Source organism: Silurus meridionalis, chromosome 27 (genome assembly GCF_014805685.1).
Source record: "Silurus meridionalis isolate SWU-2019-XX chromosome 27, ASM1480568v1, whole genome shotgun sequence".
NCBI classification, from domain to species: Eukaryota; Metazoa; Chordata; class Actinopteri; order Siluriformes; family Siluridae; genus Silurus; species Silurus meridionalis.
The window spans coordinates 13573547-13593860 of NC_060910.1; the positions used below are offsets into that span (position 1 = coordinate 13573547).

General features: G+C 36.8%; 1 protein-coding gene across 1 annotated transcript in view; it reads right to left on the reverse strand.

The window, feature by feature from the left end:
- The window catches only part of niban2b (niban apoptosis regulator 2b), a 42792-nt gene that overhangs the window by 8005 nt on the left and 14473 nt on the right, over positions 1-20314 (reverse strand). The window contains exons 5-9 of the mRNA XM_046841585.1: positions 19741-19908; positions 8543-8658; positions 2703-2807; positions 2390-2552; positions 54-241 (exon numbers count right to left, since the gene is read on the reverse strand). Of these exons, the coding sequence (XP_046697541.1) occupies positions 54-241; positions 2390-2552; positions 2703-2807; positions 8543-8658; positions 19741-19908 (740 nt within the window). The remainder of the gene's footprint in view (positions 1-53; positions 242-2389; positions 2553-2702; positions 2808-8542; positions 8659-19740; positions 19909-20314) is intronic.

Genomic DNA, 20314 nt, shown 5'->3' on the forward strand with positions numbered 1-20314 from the left:
GGTCCTAAAATAAAAAGGTTGTTCCAAGATCCCCAGGATTGTGTTTCTCTCACCTCTCCCAGTTTCTCTTTGCTGCCGCCGTTCAGCAGGTTCTTGCTCATATCCACCAGCTCCCTGAAGAAAACATCACGCACCTCAAAGAAGCCTCGGCTGGTAGGTTCCATCAGGGCCTCTAGGATGGAGCTGATATAAGGCTCGATACTCACCTTCAGGAGCTTCTCAGCCTTAGGCAGCACCAGAGCTAAAAAAACAAACAAAACAACAACAACATACATTTAAAGGAATAATAGCATGTTCAAATTTCCACTTAGCTCAAATGTAGCGAACTAGCCAAAAGACCAAACAGGTAACTGAAGCCTCCTTCACCTCAAATCTGTCACAGTGCAGAAATATCAATGTTTGCTGCAATCTGGAACATAGTCAACTATATTATTATATACACATGAAATTCCAGAGTAAGAACGAGAGCTTTGAGGATGGATTTGGACTGTAGTTAATGTCAGCAGTCTGCTACACTGACTCAGGACTACAGTTTGCTTCTGATCACCATCACTGCACACCTCAACATCGTTTATATATAATAAATGGACATTCGGCGCAACCCAGATGAGGACTGGTTCCCTCTAGAGTCTGGTTCCTCTCAAGGTTTCTGTCACCGCCTAGACACCAAGAAAAAGGACTATTCCATGTCACACACAATACTTTCAAATTTTTAGTGGAACATTAGCTTTTTGGCAGATAAAAGATTAACCTTTTAGATATATAAGTAAATACAGATTGATCTTTCCCCCTCGAAATTCTTTAGAAATTATTCTGTAAAGAAATTTGAATTATGCTTTAGTCACCTGTTATTGTAAAATCTTTTTATTGTAAAAAAAAGTCAAACCAATATCTTTGAAATGATATGGTCACTTATAAAGCAGTGACCTTTGAACCTGTAATGGTGTGTGTTCAAAATCAGAATCTGGGTTATTGGCCAAGTGTGTTGACACACAAGGAACTGGGTTCCAGCTGTTGGTATCTTTCAAAAGTACAGACATATATAACACTATACATTTAGAAAACTATACAAAACACACAATACGAGACAATATAGACAGAACGAGTATTTAATAGAACACAATATACAGAGTATATGACGGATCAGCAATGTACGTTACGTGTGAGAGTGCATGGTAGTGCAAATAGCAGTAGTGTGTGTCACTGGTTTATTGTGATGTGGTGTTTGTAGGGGAGTAATGACTCGAATAAAACCTCAAGTACAACCACGCTATCATTTCACCTATGACTTTGTTAATGATCAAAAATCAGATTTCAATGGGTAAAAAAAGAGAAAAAGAAACAAACAATGAATTAAAGAAAAGTTTCATATATATTTGTTGTAGCAATATTCTTATTTGGTGTACAGAATTTATCTCAATTTAAATCACAGTGCCATCTAGTGGCTCCACCCTGTCTGCTGTTATGCCTTAGCACTACATGACACCACGACACACCACACCAATCTATTCACTTTTAAAAATTCCTTATTTGCTAGTCTTCTGGGAAGATGTTCCACTAGATTTTGGAGTGTGCTTGGGGTGATGTGTGCTCATTCAGCAAGGATGCTAGCAAAGTCAAATACTGAGGTGAGGTGAAGAGGTCTGGGGTTCATTCAGCCTCTACAGCAGGCAAGATCTTCCACTTCAACCCATGCAACCCAGATCTTCATGGAGCTGGCTTTGTGCACAATTGCACTGTTCTCCAATTTCAAGTGAAGGAGAAACATAATGGCATCCAAAGATATCCTATACAATTGTGTGCCTTCAACTCTGTGGGAACAGTTTGGGGAGGAATCTCCCATATAGCTGAAAAAGTCAGGCGTCCCAATATGTTTGTCCTTATAATGTCACTCCAGTGACTGACAAAATCACACTTAACAAGTACAATTTAAAAAGTTGTCAACACTTCTAACAAGAAAACCTCAGTAAAGGTGAATTTACCACAGTATATTTAAGATTGCTAACTTTTTTATTTGTGCACCAAGAAACAGTACGAAAACCGCAAATTTACTATTTAGCAGCATGTAGTCCGCTGTTAGCTCACAAACGCACGTGGATGGCTACTGATGCTAAGATTTTGGGCAGCATGGTACCTCACCCCACCACACACACACATACACACCCTCGACCTTCCATGACTACAGGGTGTTTCTTTCTGCAAACTGTACACACGTGATCTCATAACTACTCATGGAATGTAGTCTTTCAGCTCGGGTTTCGCTTATTGAAAACAGCACGAAATATAAAATGTGGGTTAGCAGGCCACCAAGCCAAATAATGCGCAAGATACATAAGTGAGGACGCATTGGGCAAAAAATGTACGAGTGTGTTTACATATCCAGCATTACCTCTGATTTTGCTGGTCACATGCTCCTTTGAGGTGATGATCTGGTCCATGTCTGTGCGTATGGAAGCCTCCAAAGGGGGACGTCCTTCCTCACAGCTCTGCACTATGGCCTCGTATAGAGACTGTGTCTGAGTCTGAACCAGGCTGTACACGGCATCTGCGATCTGATCACATCACACACACACACACACACACACACACACACACACACACACACACACACACACACACAGTATTAGAGATCAATATTAACACGGCCCTGCAAACCCATCCATTTTAATAGTGCTGCTAATTTCAGTCAATTGTTCAATTACCAGCGTCCAGTTCTTCTGCCTTTCCTGCATCTTGCCCTTCAGCCGTGGACTGATTAAATCTCTTAGCTCAGGAAGCAGCTTCTCCATCACCAGGTTAGCCAGGATCTGAAAAAAGAACAGACCTGATAATCGAAGTAAAGTTTTCTTCTTTATATTTACACAATAACACTTTTCTTTATACCATGGAGGGCTTTAAATACTAAAGCTACACCCTCTCACTTAACAACAAGTCAATTTGATGCTAGTGTTGAACACGTAGCACAAAGCTAAAAAATAATATCTGAAAGCAGTTCTGCAAGTCAAGGCAAGTAGGCTTTATCGTCATTTCAACCCAATACAGTGCAGTACACAGTGAAACAAATCAATGTTCCACCGAAACCAAGGTGCTACAGCAAACAACATAAACAACATTCTTACTTGTTAGCAAGAGAATAGTGCACATAATAACGACCAGACCCAAATACGCATTCTTTACAACCGTCCTGAACAGAAAAAGCAGATGAGCTACAACAAAAGAACACACAGGGTTCCCCTTCGGTCAGCCAAGAATAAAAACCCCATGCTAGAATAGCCTTCAGATCACCAAAACGTGGACAGCTGAAAACCTAAACACATTGGTCTTTTTCTAATCCAACAAACAATTTGTACTTAAGTACAAAATGTTCCATCATGCCTGAGGGTCAAATTCCCACAATGCTGGGAGAACACAAAGGATTACTGTTCAACTTGTGCATCTGCTGTAGATACTAGAGACTAATATTGTGATGATTATGATCTACAAGCAGCATTTTCCTCAGCAAACTGTTCTTCTCTGAAAAAAGATCTACAAGTTAATGCAAGACTTTTTAATATTGTGTATAAGTTGTTATAATTCATTGTCATCATGCCATAATCCTCTGGGACAGCAAATAAAATCATGCAGGTCTGGGTGTTTCAGGCCATTACAGTAACCACATGTTAAAGTTACGAGTACACAGCTCTTTACTGAGCGCCGCGTCACCAATTCGGGCCACGCTACAAGCAAATAGCGTTATGTAACTGTTTAAGACCTCACCTGTACTACTCTTTACTTACTAACATCTACCTGTGCATACCGTAGTGTTGTGTATGTTCATTTCTGCAACATTTACCTCATAACATGCATGTTTTCAATTGAAATTCATGTTCTTTGGTGGAAAATCAGGTTTAATCTTTCATTTTGTAGGAAGAGACTGTAAAAGCAACAGTATTAGATTCTGTAGAAACCAATGAAACCAATACAAATTGTTTCTATTCCAATAATAGCATGTTCTAGCATGTTTTTATTTTGCCTTCCCAGTTGGCCAAAAAATATTTGTGTGCCTTTTGTAATTATTTATAAAATACAGAATGGTGGTAACAAGAAAAAATGAGGTCCTCTGTCCTGGAGGCTTTCATTCAGTCTTCTTGTTACTGTTACTCCACTGTACATGGATTATATTCTCCCTGCAGGTGAGCTATTACTATAGAAACAATACAATTACATAAACCATTTATGCTTTTATAGAAAATAAACTAACACCTTTTTGAACCAATCCGATTCCAGAATTCAGCAAGACTGCAGCATGAAAAATTAACTGGTCAAACAGATCAACTGTTATTCAACATCTAAAGAATTTCACTGTGCTGTAATGTACATTTGACAAATAAATACTATTCTATTTCCCTGATACAGTCACAGAGCTGGAACAAACATGCCTAAGGGCTGAGGAGATCACTGCATTATGAAGTGATGAGCCCTCAGTTCAGCAGAATAACTTTAAGCACAGCCACAACACAAATGCTTTACACAATTCATTCAAGATTCAAGAGTTTGTCACATGTACACTGTTACAGACAGACATTTTTACTTGGTGAATCCTCCAAACAGCCTATGACAAATTACGAACATAAAAAGACACAAGACATAAAAGGTAAGCGGTAAAAAAAACAAAAATAGGAGGAGGTTTGCATAGACAGCGGTTTGTTTAAAAAGATAATATCTGATCTAATCAGATATGTATTTCACATTAGGCTGTCAAACTGAACAGAGAGTCGTTGAACCAGTGTAGATAGATTACTCAAGCGATCATGTAGAGCCTGATTTTAAAGCCACAGTGTTCCCAGGTTTTAAACAAGTCCAAGACAATGTGGTTTTACAGTTATAATCAGGATACTCAACATATGTGGGTCTGATATCTGAAAAGTTATCCAATATGTTTAATTAGATTTTACATAAAATATACAGTATAAAAATAAAATTATGCTGTTATCATTTGCAAACATTGTCAAAAGGTGCTTTGTTCCAAAGCAAGTTTCTTAAATATTTCACAGTAAAGATCTGCATAACTAAGCACGATGCAAATCGCATCTTGATGCATAGACAACCAGTGTTGTGCTAGTTACTAAAAAATAGTAACTAGTTACAGTTACTCGTTACTTCATTCAAAAAGTAACTCAATTACTTTGTTGATTATTTACACCAAAAAGTAATGCGTTACTGTTAAAAGTAACTTTTTAGTTACTTTTTTGAAGAACGTTCTTTAATGTTCCCATTAATGCCCTTTTATGTGTTATGATCTACAAACACAAAACTGACTTAAACACAAAGTCATTTTTAAACACTATTTTATTAATGTCAGACCAGCACAAACTGAATATATCACAAGGATTTCTGAAATAAATAACAAAACAAGCTGAATAATATATTCACAATCAAACACTAAAGTGGCTTCTGCATCATAAAAGCTGTTGTGTTGAGCTCTTAAAAATGTTCCTTTCACAGCTGAAGTATAAAAACTATCAACAATGTAGCTTCTAGCTTCGTCGAGGCATGGAGTTTCTGGAGGAGCTTTGACAGATTGGAGTTGCTGCTATTGCAGTAGATACAACCTTCGAACCAGAAAGACACAGCTTACATTTGACTAAAAGGTTTTCGTCTTTATGCTCAACTAAAGTGAAATAATGAGCATATTTCCACTTTGAGAAACTCGTCTTGCTCTCGCCTCGACTCGCCATTACTGCCGCACAGACCTGAATAAACGGAGACACGCCCACAGTGCGTCTTCTTCGTGTTTACAGTGGTTCATCCACCAATCCTACAATGTGTCGCTGCTGTAAACAGGTTAGACTTCAGCTAAAATTAATTTATTAAAAAAAGTAACGGGTAATGCACCATACGGTAACGGAGTTACTGTATTTAAAAAGTAATGCGTTACAGTATTAGTTACTGTCAAAAGAAACTGCGTTACAGTAACGCTTTACTAGTAACGCGTTACTGCCCAACACTGTAGACAACAATTCAATATGTTAAAGCATCCTATTACGATGCAGTGCGATCTTATTGATTACTTTCTATATGATAAAAGTATAGCAAAGTAAAAGTATATACCTACTAATAATTATATAAAAATAAATATATTTGTACCCTTTTTTTAAATCGATGATTCACATTGTTGATTTTTATGCTGACGCACTAATGTGAATCGGTGAATCTATAGTTGTGTATAGTGATCTATATTTCACAGTGCTAGTGAATTAGTTTTCATTAACATGTTATTTTTCTATAACAGAAACTTCTTTTCCAAATATTTTAATGCTTCTATAGCAACACGGCTAAAGCAGAAATGAAATAGTTTTTTTCCACAGGTGTTCCATAATATTAGACGAATCTAACATACCTGTTAAAGTGGAGGAATAAAAGGTGTTCAAGGCGGTGACAGTAACTATATTTCTTGTTGCACCACCATTATTATTATGTTGTATGTATTATAATATATTATGTATATGGATATGTATTATAGTATTTGTGAATTTCCGCATTGGGATGAGTGAGTGAGTGAGTGTGTGTGTGTGTGTGTGTGTGTGTGTGTGTGTGTGTGTGTGTGTGTGTGTGTGTGTGTGTCTGTTTGTCTGTCTATGTATGTGTCTGTCTGTCTGTCTGTCTGTCTGTCTGTCTGTCTGCACACCAACTATTGTTGGCCTCGTATTGAGTGAAAAAGTAAATGCGTCAATATCTTACACAGCCATCAAAACAAACCTTTCGCACACAGCTACACATGTGTCTGAGGAATAAGCCTGATTGAAAAATGCCTACAGGGATCTTGGTTTCTCTTTCACCTGCTAAAAGCCGTATCTAAAATGAAATCCTTGCACAATAAGGGGAAATGAGCTCAAAACAGTCATGTAGGCTGTAAATAACCTTATTGCTTAAAAAGTATGTGATTAGGCATTAGGTCAGTGTCGTATGGGGAAATTTGCACAAAAGAAACTGTAAATGACTCAACTTAACTTTCACTTCTCAGCAACAATGAAGGTAGGCTCTGGATCACATGGTGTATACAGGAAACACATTACCAAGGTAATTCCTGATAAACAGTCGGCCCTGCCCTGTTAATAATACACATCTGACCGAGTTTCACACAAAGCTCTGTGCACAAGACTATGCTGCTTGTAGCGCCTCATTAGAAGCTGTAATGACATTTATTTGTAGCCCATTATGACTCGATTTATGGCAGTCGGGATAAAGTGACCTCCAGTTACCCTTCCTTCCTTCCTACAGAAAAGCAGAGGTGCAAAATTCAGCATTGTGTAAAAACAGAATGAAGCACTTTGTCTGCTCCATGTCAGAACACATGTGTATATGTACTGCTAAACCGGAGATGACCCTAAATCCATTCACAAGTCAGGAACTACAAAAATTATCTTCTTTATTAAAATAGATTAGGCTAAATGTACTGTATTTATAAAGAAGCTAGATAGTTTAGAAGAAAAAATTTGTATGTGGATTTTCAGGAAACAGACAAATTAGCACCAACGGTTCTTTTCCTCTCCTGATAACATTTTCTATAGAGAATTATCACCACCAGTGAAGTTTTAGTCTATGAGCAGTGGTGTTCGGTACATCAGCAATGTATACTGGTCAGCAGTTTTACATATTCATCTTAACATGTTTCACTAACATGCTAGGTGCCATTGTGTGCTACTGCTATTCTTTATCTTGTTACAAGGAATAAAAAAACAAATAGAAAGCTTATAAAACTGGCTACTGATTGGTCTAACTGATACTGAATGTGTTATACTGGTGCGTAAACACCCACAAAAAAGTGCTAAGCAAATTAAATTAGCATACTTCGTTATTGCAACGTTCACTAAACTTGACCTAGCGGAAAATAAGCCAAGATAAGGAATATTTGTAATAGAGTTTAAAGTTAAAGAGTTTTTCTTTTTTAACAAATGAATAAATACATTAACAAACACAAATCAATAATAATGTGCTTTTTCATTTTTAAAACAAGAATATTTTGTCTATTTTGAACATTGCAATATATTATGTGTAATTTCTTTAGGTCAGGGGTTCCCAATACGTTGACTGCGATTTACCCGTCGATCGCAAAAGTAGTGTGGTTAGATCACATGACATTAAAAACAGATATTTATTTACGCATTTTTTATAGTAGGTAGATAATTTTAACTTGGTCATTTTATAAGTAGCTCACATGCTAAAAAGTGTGTGCTTTAAGTCAAATATCAAACTTGAATGAATAAGAATCTTGATTCTTATGAACCTAACCATCTACATAAACAGCTCCATAGGGCAGTTTAAAGAGTATGTCCATGAACTTGGAATTAAAATATTATCAGCAATAATGAGGCAACATAAGGACAGTCCTAGAGGGTAAATATGGAAAAATTAATTTTTATGCACTCTTTACAAATCAGACAGGAGTAAAATAAAGCTCCAGTATGTACTCATCTAATCCTAATACTAAAATATTTTAATACAAGTGCAAATAAAACAAGGCAAAAAAAAATAAAAAATGTTGAGGGTGTGTATGTGTTACCTGAGAAGGTACACCACACATCATGTCCCAGGTGCCGTACTGGCCTTGGGCCTGTCGATAAAGTCGCACTGCATCTGTAAACGCCGGGGTCTGAATCTTACATTCTTCTGATAGACCTATAAAAGAACCAGAGAAATAAACAGGGTCAGAATGAGATCACCACCACCATCACTAGTTTTCTTCATAGATTACAGTCGTCACTAAACAGTGTACTATTTTTTGTCATTTGGAGTATGATGATTTGAAGCCATGCCTAAATTTATATAGGTAAAATATCTCTATAGGAACTGAGAAAAACAGAGAGGGAGAGAGCTCTCTCTCTCTCTCTCACACACACACACACACACACACACACACACACACACACACACACACACACACACACACACACACACACACACACATATATATATATGAATCATATGACTTGCTATTTAGGTCAAAGAAGCAGCTCTTATTGTTCTTTAATTCTGTCACCTAATCTACAGCAAAAACAAGCAAATAAGCTTTACTAGTTAGAAAGTTGACAGTAGTTATTGTGTTGTTATGGTCACAGTCTGCATGTCACATGATCTCTTTTTCCATATCAGCAAAAAAGATGCTCTGGATAGCACTATTTATGAACAAACAAAGCCAATTATTTTAACAGTTCTACCTTAACAAAAGACTGTTTCTCTGTCAGAAGTGCTTCCAAGTACGTTTAATGGGGTTATACACCTTTCAAAAGAGGCCCACAGTGGAACACTAAATTTCTACAAGTTTCTGTTTTAAGGAGCTGGCCCATAATGTACTTGTGAATATGATCTGTGACATCTTGTGAACAGGTGCAGTTTTTCACAGTGTGTTTATTACAGTGGCATTTAGTAAAAAAAAAAAGGCCTCCGGGTTTTTTTTGTTCTGTGTCTCTGAGGAAACTAGTAAAAAAAAACCTACTATGAAGAGCAAGATTTTGCATTCAAAGTAGGACCCTCAAAGAACCCTTAAAGTAGGAAAACTCAGTACCACATGTCTCCACTTTTATTAAATCCTACAGTCCTCTTACAAAGTGTAAGGACTGTAGTATCTGAGAAATTGTAACTTGGGTGCTGTTTTAAATATGTTGTGACTTGGTTCCCAAAAAAGGCCTCAAAAGGGAAGTGCACAGCGATAGAATATAAACACGTATTAGAGTGAACGCTGAAAATGAAACTCTCTTACTCAATCAAGCTCGCACATACACATCCACACCCACACCAACACACTGCACAGCACGACCACAGGACATTCCAGTTGTGGGACCCGCTGCCTCTCTGGATTCCATGTGGAAAATCAGCTAAACAGTCACGGTTTTACATGCAAATTCAGCCTCCATTAGAGGATTGAGGGTTTGAGACATAAAATAATAGCCAGATGTCCATTTTTTGTTTTCAACCGCTTGTGTTTATTGATGGTGACAGTAAATATATATCCATAATTAAAATACCAGCTCGCATTCTTTTGTGTGTGTGTGTGTGTGTGTGTGTGTGTGTGTGTGTGTGTGTGCGTAACTGGTGACAAAGAGGGGAAGTAAGTTGGAAGTGGGCTGGGTGTGGGGCTTGGAGGAGTGTAGACAGGAAGTTACACACAAACATGCAGTTGTGCTGAGCTTAAGTGTGTGTATGTGTGTATGCATTCATGCATGGCAAGAGGGCATATCCCAGAACATGGGTGGAGAAGGAAGCAAAAGTGTATTTCGGGGTATTCATGCAAAAATTGTAATGGGCCAATTACGTACAAGACAACATTATTGTCTATAAAGCAGCTGACTTGATTTCATATGGCAACAGTTTAGTTAACAGCTATAAATATAGATAGTACATACATAACCGTTTTTGTTTTGTGGCAGCATTCAAGCATTCATCTTTACATATCATTTCAATCTTTTACGTTTTAAAATAAGTCATCATGTCAGCATGTTGATCAGAAAAGGGAGAGTAAATAGAAAAATCTCTAACCATATTTTTGGTCTAATGAGCTGCCTTTAGCTTCAGGTTCAGGTCAAAACATTTCACTTCATTTTAGCATGCAAAAGGTAGTACTGTAAGTATGCTAAATATCTTAGGACCTTTTGTATCACTGGAAGAACCGCTACAGAGGATTTGGTTGAAATACAGATAGGCATTTCTGGAAACTTCACTGCTACAGTTTAGTTACACATTCTCGGTTGGCCGATTGTAATGCTTTACTGGGTTCACATCTGGACCACAGTTCACCACTTGAAAACCCCTGCTCTACTGCATATACCATTCATATGCTAATCTGAAAAACACCTGATAGTCCAAAAAGAACATATCTGTTACATAATCATAGTCATTTTTTAAACACTGCCCATGTAACATAACATTAACAATGTTTTTCTCTCCATATTCTCTCCCTCTTTATACGTGGGTTATGGCATGGGTGCTATTTGCAGTTAATTTTCTCCATGTTATTTGTTCCTGTTTGTTTCAAAGCAAATTTATGTTACTAAGTGGAGACATTAATCCTTTTAATCCCACCAGTCACAAATGTGCACAAACGGTAGTAACAGGAGCTGAACAGATGTTCATTCAATATAAATAAACATTGTGTTCTGATAAAGGCAGTGTTAGATTTTATGCTTATTCAGGGATATTTGATTGTGATGCAGAATTAGATGAATTATTGAGACCTAAATGCAATTTAGAGTAGCCAGTCCACCACTAAGCATGTTTTTAGAAAGCAAAGGGGAACCAGAGAACCAAAAGGAAAACCAAGGACATGTAAAAGAACATGCAAAACTCAAACCCAAACCCTGAAACTGTCAGGCAACAGTCACAGCACCACTGTTCTTTTCAAACTATGCAAAATATGCTGTAGTGGTTATCAAATTATAATTTTAGTAGAAATGGTCACATGACCAGTGCCATGTGAATATTTTTTAAACTTGTACTTAGGCATGTACTCTAACTGGAAGCTATGTGAGTGGAAATATGATCCAGATTGTAACACAGATACAGCTACCATATACTTCAAAGAGATATGACTTATTTATATTAAGTGGATATACTTTTCACCCAAAATTTAAATGTAAAACTGTGACTGTTCTGTCCAATGGAGGAGAAATATGGTTGCTTGCATACTTTTTATACACGTTTATTGCACGTCGTTCTGGACAAAGGCATCGACTAAATGCCACAAATGTAAATGTTGAATTTATCCCATTTATACCATTTATACCAATTTATACTATTTTTGACACTGCCCTCTCAGTTTAAGCACCAATAATAGGGTTAGATATCAATAAAAACGCATGTGTTGTTAATATAAACGGTCCACTACATTGGCTTAGGACCGAAGTTTTCATGAACAGTTTTGTATTTAAGCACCCTTCACTGAACAGTACACTTTAACAATGATGAAACTATAATGACTGGAAATTATGTGCAACTTCGATGTGGATGCTTTTTCTTTCAAATCTGGATCCTCTCAAGGATTCTTCCTCATATTTTCTTCGCCACATTCGTCACTGGCTCATTAGAAACAAACTTTAAGGCACTAAACTTGTACATTGAACTTCATAACCTCTTTATATTTCTAAAGCTGCTCTGGAACAACACCCATTGTTAAAAACACACTATACAAATAAATGGGAATTTAATCAGTTACTGTGAAGTCTAAAATATGTTGAAACAAAGGAGTCTAATTGACAGACTACACATACTTTAGGAAACAATTGTATCAAGAAGATTAATAGGATTTTAACCAGAAAAATAGAATTCCTACTTTTGAGATTTGCTTACTCCACATCACATCGCTTTATCTTGATGTTTCCCAGCTGTTAATACAAGACAGATACATGCCTAATTACCCAAGACTGCAGCTTGACCAAGGGCCTGGGAAATTAATTGCCCTTAGAGACTTTATTGGGGCCACAGTGTAGACAGGGTGTAGCTCAAACACAGTGAAAGTTCTCACAGCTAAGTTCTGTTAAAAACACACACACGATCCAGCTGCTAAATTGCAATCACAGTAAGTTGCTTTTTATAAACAGATCTGGGAATTTGGCCCTAGATTGTGTACCAAGTTGAGACCTTACCCACCATCATTTGTAAAACAATTAGGAGTGTCTACTCTTCTTACACCACAGCACTGCTGAATTCTCAAAACAGACTGGTTGGTAGGTGTCAATTAGGTTTCTATTAAAATGAACATGCTTATATTAATGCGCCAGTTCATAACAACTGTGACTACATGACATGTTTACGTTCAGATAAAAAGTTCTCAGCCAATTCCTCAGCTCAGGAGGCAAAGTATTGATTTAGTTGTTGACCTTTTTAAGAGCTTTCAAAATGGCAAAAATTAGGGAGCAACAATGCTACAATACTACAAATGACAACGTTTTCTGAAGCTCCTCAGTTTGCGAAAATCTCTCAGGCAACTGTGTTGTTGCAGCTATAAATTACAATTTTAGCAATTCTTTACTGTTTAAGTGGTCTTTACAGTTTAACCATTTTTTCCCCAAATCAATTAGTTAGCATTAGATCCTGCTTGAAGCACCACGACATAAACCGGTGACAAAGTTAACAAATTTATATAATGCCAAAATTAAATATCATATGTTGAGGCTTTACAGTTACTAGTAAGGGAAATTATTTACTGAAAATAATTACTGGTAAGGTCATGCCACCTGGAACCATGTTTAGTATATCAGGGTCCTAGTGCACAAACACGTTATCTAGGGAGAAGATTGAGACGCACCCACTGATATAGTGAAGTTTTCTCTTAAGAGAAGTTTACTTTTTTTTTAAAGCACCTCCAGGATCAGTAAGAGTCTGAAATAAAGCCTTTCATGTTCTGTGTAACGTTTTAGTTTTTAGTTTAGTTTTTTTAATCTCATTAACTTATAACAAGAGAAAAGAGAAGGTCAGCAATGGTTCCCTGTAATTTCTATAAAAAAAACAAACAAAAAAATACACAAAATTCATAATTGAATATTGCTATTTATAAATCGCTAATTGTCATTTATAATTCTTCTATAAAACTGCATGAGCTATTGCTTATTATTTTTTTCTTAACCCACAGCTGATCTTATCATGAGATCCTATTATGAGTGCTTGACTTGGAGAATCCTTTGAGTCCAGAGTTTCTCTGATATCCATTCCTCCAATTTGCCAGCACATTTCTGAAGCACAGAAGCATTCCAGCAATAACACAACCCCCTGTTCAGTTCAGAAGAGCCTCTGAGAAAGTCGAGCCCAGGACAGCCATGCTGCTGGAATGACTGATACAGTCACATTCCTCTGCGTGTACTTCATGTATTGAGTTACGCACTTCATTCGGGTGTTAAAAGAGAGAAGCAGAGGAGTCGTGCAGATTTTCACACAGACCTGTCGACCTGCATAACTCACTGAACACACTCCTGAATTATGCGCTCAGACTCAGTTTCACCATTAAAATCCCAACCCCACTTCCAGGAAGTTTCTATTTAAATAAGGGCCACATCGCAGTTCTACTTCTCTAATAACCTGCTATTGTAATGTGCATCACATTCTTCTTCTTCTTCTTTCGGCTTCTCCCATTAGGGGTTGCCACAGTGGATCATCCGTCTCCATACCACCCTGTCCTCTACATCTGCCTCTTTTAAACCAACTACCTGCATGTCTTCCCTCACCACATCCATAAACCTCCTCCTTGGCCTTCCTCTTTTCCTCCTTTTTGTCCCTCATCTGCACATGTCCAAACCATCTAAATCTCGCCTCTCTCGCTTTGTCTTCAAAACGTCCTACATACGCTGTCCCTCTAATAAACTCATTTCTGATCCTGTCCATCCTCGTCACTCCCAAAGAAAACCTTAATGTGCATCACATAAAACACACAAATTTCAAAGGTACGACCTGCTAGTTTTTAATGACCTCATTTTCACTGCCCAATTTACTGTTTATGTCCTTCACACTTTTAAAATAAAAAATCCATATTTAAAAACGTATTGCATTTTCTCATGAAACATAAATTCAACCTGTGAATTTTTTATTCAGCAAAAAAGGATTGATAAAAAAATCAACATATCTTAAATAAGATAATTAATAATGAATATGGTAATTAATAATTTTATCATTACATATATTATAAAAATGTAAGGGTCTATGTATATTGTAAAAAAATAAATGCACACAGGTGCGTATTAGGCATACAACACACCCACTACAAATCTAGAACCTTAGCGTATGATTTTATTTCACTGTTAAAAATAAATCTGATGATATACTGTTTCTCTTCAGCTTTTTTACATTTTAATATCCTAAATTATATGCTGCATAAAAAAAATTATTTGGGCATACAGAGCCTTTTCCAATAAGAGTTTGGAAACACCCACATCTTTAAGATGTTACCAGATTGACCACACTCACAGTCAATCATGGAGGTGGAAGCTTAATGGTTTGGTGTTGTTTTGGAGCAGGGAAAGTTGGAGAATTATTTAGGGTGAAAGGAAAACTAAACCAACACTACTACCATTCCATACTTTAACGCCATGCAATTCCATGTGGACCATGTGGTGAATCTTGATCTCATTATATTACATAAATTGTTGCATATAAACATAAGGAACATACATGTGTCTCTCATAAACCATTAAAAAAAGTAGGCGTTTCCAAGCTTTTGGCAGGCACAATACTTTGTATGCACTTTATATATTTACAAAATACCAAAGTAAAATTTATGGAAAAACTAAACTAAATGATAAAGTATGTGTCCAAAGTACGGACAACTAAGGATAAAGGATGGCATGCAAAGTTCAAGTTCCTTCTAATATGCAGCAGTTTTTCAATTATATATTTTATTATTTAAAAAAACTCCAGAACCTTCAAAAACTTCCAGCAGGCCTTACCAGACATGCCATAATTACAGATAAGATTAGGATTCAACACTTGTTTTCTTGCCTCAAGAATGCATTTAGCTTCACCTTTCATAGTGTCTGTGATGGAGGTGTGTAATGCAGCACTATTACTAATGTTGGGTGTGTCTGTAGCACAGTAATATAGTAAACTCACTACCAAATGCCTACCGAAGCATCCACGCTCTACACTGCGCTTCTGAGCAGCTTTCTAGTTCACACAAGCAATATAATTATGACTTCTGAAAAATGACAAGTCATTATTACCTTATCCTCTCACAGAAAAAAATGGAAGTGGACATGACTGGGTGAAATACATTCATGAAATTGTGCCAATCATGCGAAACAAAAACAGTGCGATGGAGATAAAAATGCAAAACTAAAAATCTCTGAAAGACAAAGTGTTTCCGTTGTGTTGGCACTGCGTAAAACCAGTCGATCTTAATTATGGGGCTGTGCCTAACATTTTGCCTGAACATGTCGCCTTAAATGTGTGTGCTGTAGAGCCCTAGCAGAAATGAGCAAAACAAATATACGTCCAATGGATTGCACACACTCAATTTATAGCACCTTCAGTAGTGTAACAAAAAGTGTGTGCGTTTGTGTCTGTGTATGTGTGTGTGTGTATGTGTGTGTGTGAACTGTACACATCAAAGCCAGGCACTAAACAACATCAGAAATTTGAGATATTTCCTTTCAAGTCTTCATTTCTTTTAAATGGACAGAGTTAAATCCTAAAAATGCAATCTTAAGCCCCTTTTACAGCAATTCAAAGGCTTAAATCCAGAAACGGATTCACAGAGACACTTACAGAATCCCTTGATGTCCATTTTATCATCTTTAAAGATAGCTGGATTAAAACACTGACATTTAAAGAAGGATAAACTACAAGAAGCCCTCGGTCAATAGGAATGGGGGGGTGTTTGTTAAAAACTGAGATCGATCTCAGGCCTTTTTTGGGAAAATTTGTGCTTAAGAAAGCATGCACATGGATACACACACTCATTTTCCCACTGCCAGTGTGCATTCGCTTCGCTGTAGCCTCCCACCCAGACAGAATGAAGGAATCTGAACTCTAGCTGAGAGGCAGAGAGAGGGGGGAGAGGGGTTCAGCTCTAGAATTTATAGAGCAGCAAAGCCACAAAGTTTGAAAGGCTGGCACTTGTATTTTCTCTCACATCCTAGCTTTTCCCTACACACTTTTGATGAGGAAGCATAAAGTTTAGCAGCATGCTGTAAAGGTTAGTAAAAGCTAATCTGAATAACATTTGGAAATCATTTCATCTTATAATCTTATATAATAAATTGATCCGCTGAAAGGTTTTTGCCTCTAACAAACATCATGTTTGAATTATGAGTGTCGAGTCACATGCGTTACATCTCAAAGTCTTATTAATGGCATAAAAGGAACAATGTGGGTTAAACTACACATACACATGCATGTGCACACACACACACACACACACACACACGCCGACTACATAAAATATAAACTTACAGTGGTATAAACATTCATGATTTAAAATATATTTAAAACGCTTAGATGTTTCTCTTAACACCAAACATGGCAAACTGAAAGGTATAACTCCTATTTAAAAAAAAAACCCCTGTAACTTACTCTATGGTTTAATAATTTATGCTTTGATTCGTATCTGTGAGTTTCTGATCATTGCTTATGAGGTGTTAAAATAATAAAGTAGGCTGAAATAAATAATCTTAAACCAGTGGGATATAACTCACTGACAGTCCAACTGAATCTACAGTCTGTGCATTTCAAATGATGATACTGTTGCACTCGATTCCTCAAGAATCTAAAATAATCCGTTTAAGTAATTTCTTATGTTATATGATTTGGATGTCAAAAATAAAACGTTATGATGTCTTTTTATCTTTGAAAGACAGGAAGGCTTATTGCAATCTTCTGATACCAGACAGTATTTATTAGTTTCTTTTCTGTAGCAAAACTTCTGCTACTTTAAAACATAACTCAAATATATGAAAAAATAGTCATCCCAAGAATGACTCAAATATTGTTAGAAAGTGACAAAGAATGTTGTGAAAATCCAACCAAAGTCGAGCATTACTTTTTCCCCCAGGCTCATATTTAAGACACTTTCAGACATACATTAACTATGAAGACATTGATGTCTCATCTATGCCAATTCTCTGGTTTCATTCATAAAAACATTCAAGTAAACTAGCAAATCCCTTATAGGAACATTGTCCTGTATTAATAATACTTTTAAATGTACAAATCATAACATCTATTGCTGATTGGATTAAAAAATATTCTCTCACACTATTGGTTTAAATATTTGTAACCTGAAATTTATACATGAAAAGGTAGACTTGAAAAATAAATAAGAAAAAGAAATGCATAGAGACAAGTCAGATAGATGACATTTGGATGAAAGATAAAAGGAAAATATACATTTTATACCTTTTAAATAGTTCATGTTAATAAATATAGCTAATATCAAAGCTAGATATTATAATGATCTAATAATAATAAAATATCAATAAGATATAGTATACTATTAGTGCCATCAAAAAAAAGGTAAAAGTTCATCCTTATTTCAGGAAATCTCCAAATAAAAGGTGTGAATTAATAAAATGTAGGAAGGTTTCGGATTTTCAGACTAAGAGTTGACAAGCGTAGGCTTGTTTGTGTGGCATTACAGGGTTGCTCAGAAAAACTGCTGTCAGTCAGCTTACTGTGAGAGTCAGAGGCAATTCAAAAACAATAACAAGACTTGCAACACCGTGGGCCAAGATTCACCAAACACCAAGTTTAGACAAGACAAAATGATCTCTTTCATTTTTCCACAGAAAGTGAGTGACACGGACAGAAAGAAAAATGACGAAATTATAAAACTCAATTGTTACCAAATCAGAGTCTCTCATTACATCAGCCTTCATTCAGAAGTCCCAACCACCATCTAGATTGTATGAGAAATTGTTATATCTACCTCATACAGCCCATACTATTTCTGATGCAATCTCTCTTAGTACAAGTGACCTCAACCTGGATTAATATTAATATTTAAAATCTGTACACCTGCTAATTCATGCAGTTACCCAGTCTAGCAATCAAGTAGCATCAGAGCAACAAGAGCTTCAGTTAATGCTCACATTAAACATAAGAGCGGGAGAAATATGAATCAATCTATGAATCTCAATAACTCGACTGTTGTGGAGTAGATCAGAAAATAGTGCTCTTCAGCGATTTTTCCAAAGAATGATATCCGGTCAAACAGCTTGTTGATGGGAGAGGTCAGAGGAGAATGACCAGACTGGATTGACAGGACAGGTAGACTATAGTAACTCTCATAACCAGGTTCTAGATTATAAAAAGGTCACCTGTCCAGTTTTAAGTCATTACACACTCAAGCCTCAAATTCTCAACTGGCAAGACTGAAACCTGTCGAATTCTTTTGCTGTTGGAGCTGCTTATCTGCTCATCAAGTGTGTAAAGAGTGGTTATTTGATTTACCATTGCCTTTCTGTCAGCTCAAACCAGTCTATTCATTAACCTTTGATGTCCCAAAAACTAGTGCTCACAGTTCTAGATGTTTCTGAAATATTTTGACCAGCCGGTTTAGTACTAACAACCATGCCATAGTCACATTTTCACTCAATCTGTTGTTTAATGTGGACATTAACTGAAGCTCTTGGTATGTCTCTGTATGTATTATGTATTGCTTTGTTGCCACATGATTGACAGAATAGATTATTGAATGAATGAGCAGGTGTTCCTCGTAAAATGGATGATGAGTGTATAGTAACAGTTTGAGAATAATGTCGCAGATTCTTTTAGATCTAATTACAAATGAAAACAATAAAAATGTAAGAATGAATCATTGCCTTTAAAATGTCAAGTATTCGTTGTTAAACTACTACAGCTAATAATATTTCGTTCCAGTTTCTGCATGCTAACAGTACATGTTGACCTCATCTTCATCAAGCTCTCTTTCCGTCTCATAGCCTTGAGCTACAGAATTCTTTCTATTCTCCATCATTTGAAAAGAATTTTTACTGTATACAAAGCTCTGATCAAATTTCCCTCCTGTTCATATATCCTGTGGCCTGTAAAATAATCCAGTGTTATCACCCTAATCGACTATCTGCCTTATTTGATTAATTATTGTAGACATAAAGGGTCATGATGAAATGAGATAAGCGGCCAAGAAGTCCTGGAACATGGAGCTCACAGAAGACATTACTCAGATTCAGGCATGTAATTAGGCACATCAAAGAAAAGTTTTCACTGTTTATTCCCCCACACACCTATTTGAAACACACTGCATCATCTTGCTCAGTGACTCACCGTTGTTGGTATGTCGGATACAATCCTGAAACACAGCATGCCACTTCTCTTGCTCTTTCTCTGTGGCTGCGCAGAAGTAGTGATGGCGTGCGTATGGGTGCCAAAGGATGAGCGGGTACTGCGTAGCACATTTCAGGAAGGGAGAACTGCTCGCTTTAGCTTTTACATCTTGAGGGGACACACACACACACACACACCACAGAAATGTAGATGAATGAAATGAAATTCTCCACTATGATGGGTAAAGAATCTGTTTAACACCAGTCAACATTAAAGCCGCTTCAGCCACTGTAGCATGAGTCAAGCGCCACATGCTATGGGATTACGTGCTACAAGACCATGACTTCCCTCAATACCTCGTTCCGCATTTCTCCATTTCCAAACGTCATCTTAATTTCCTCACTCTCACAGATGCCCACAATTCCTACCACCTGCAATTTTCAGCTTGATTCATTCAAGTCATTTTATTTCTAGTGGATTATACTATCATTTACCCTGGTACTGCATGATTAGTGCAAACATGACAACATTGCTAAGAAGTCAGAGACAGAAAAACACAAAACTGCTGTTTAAA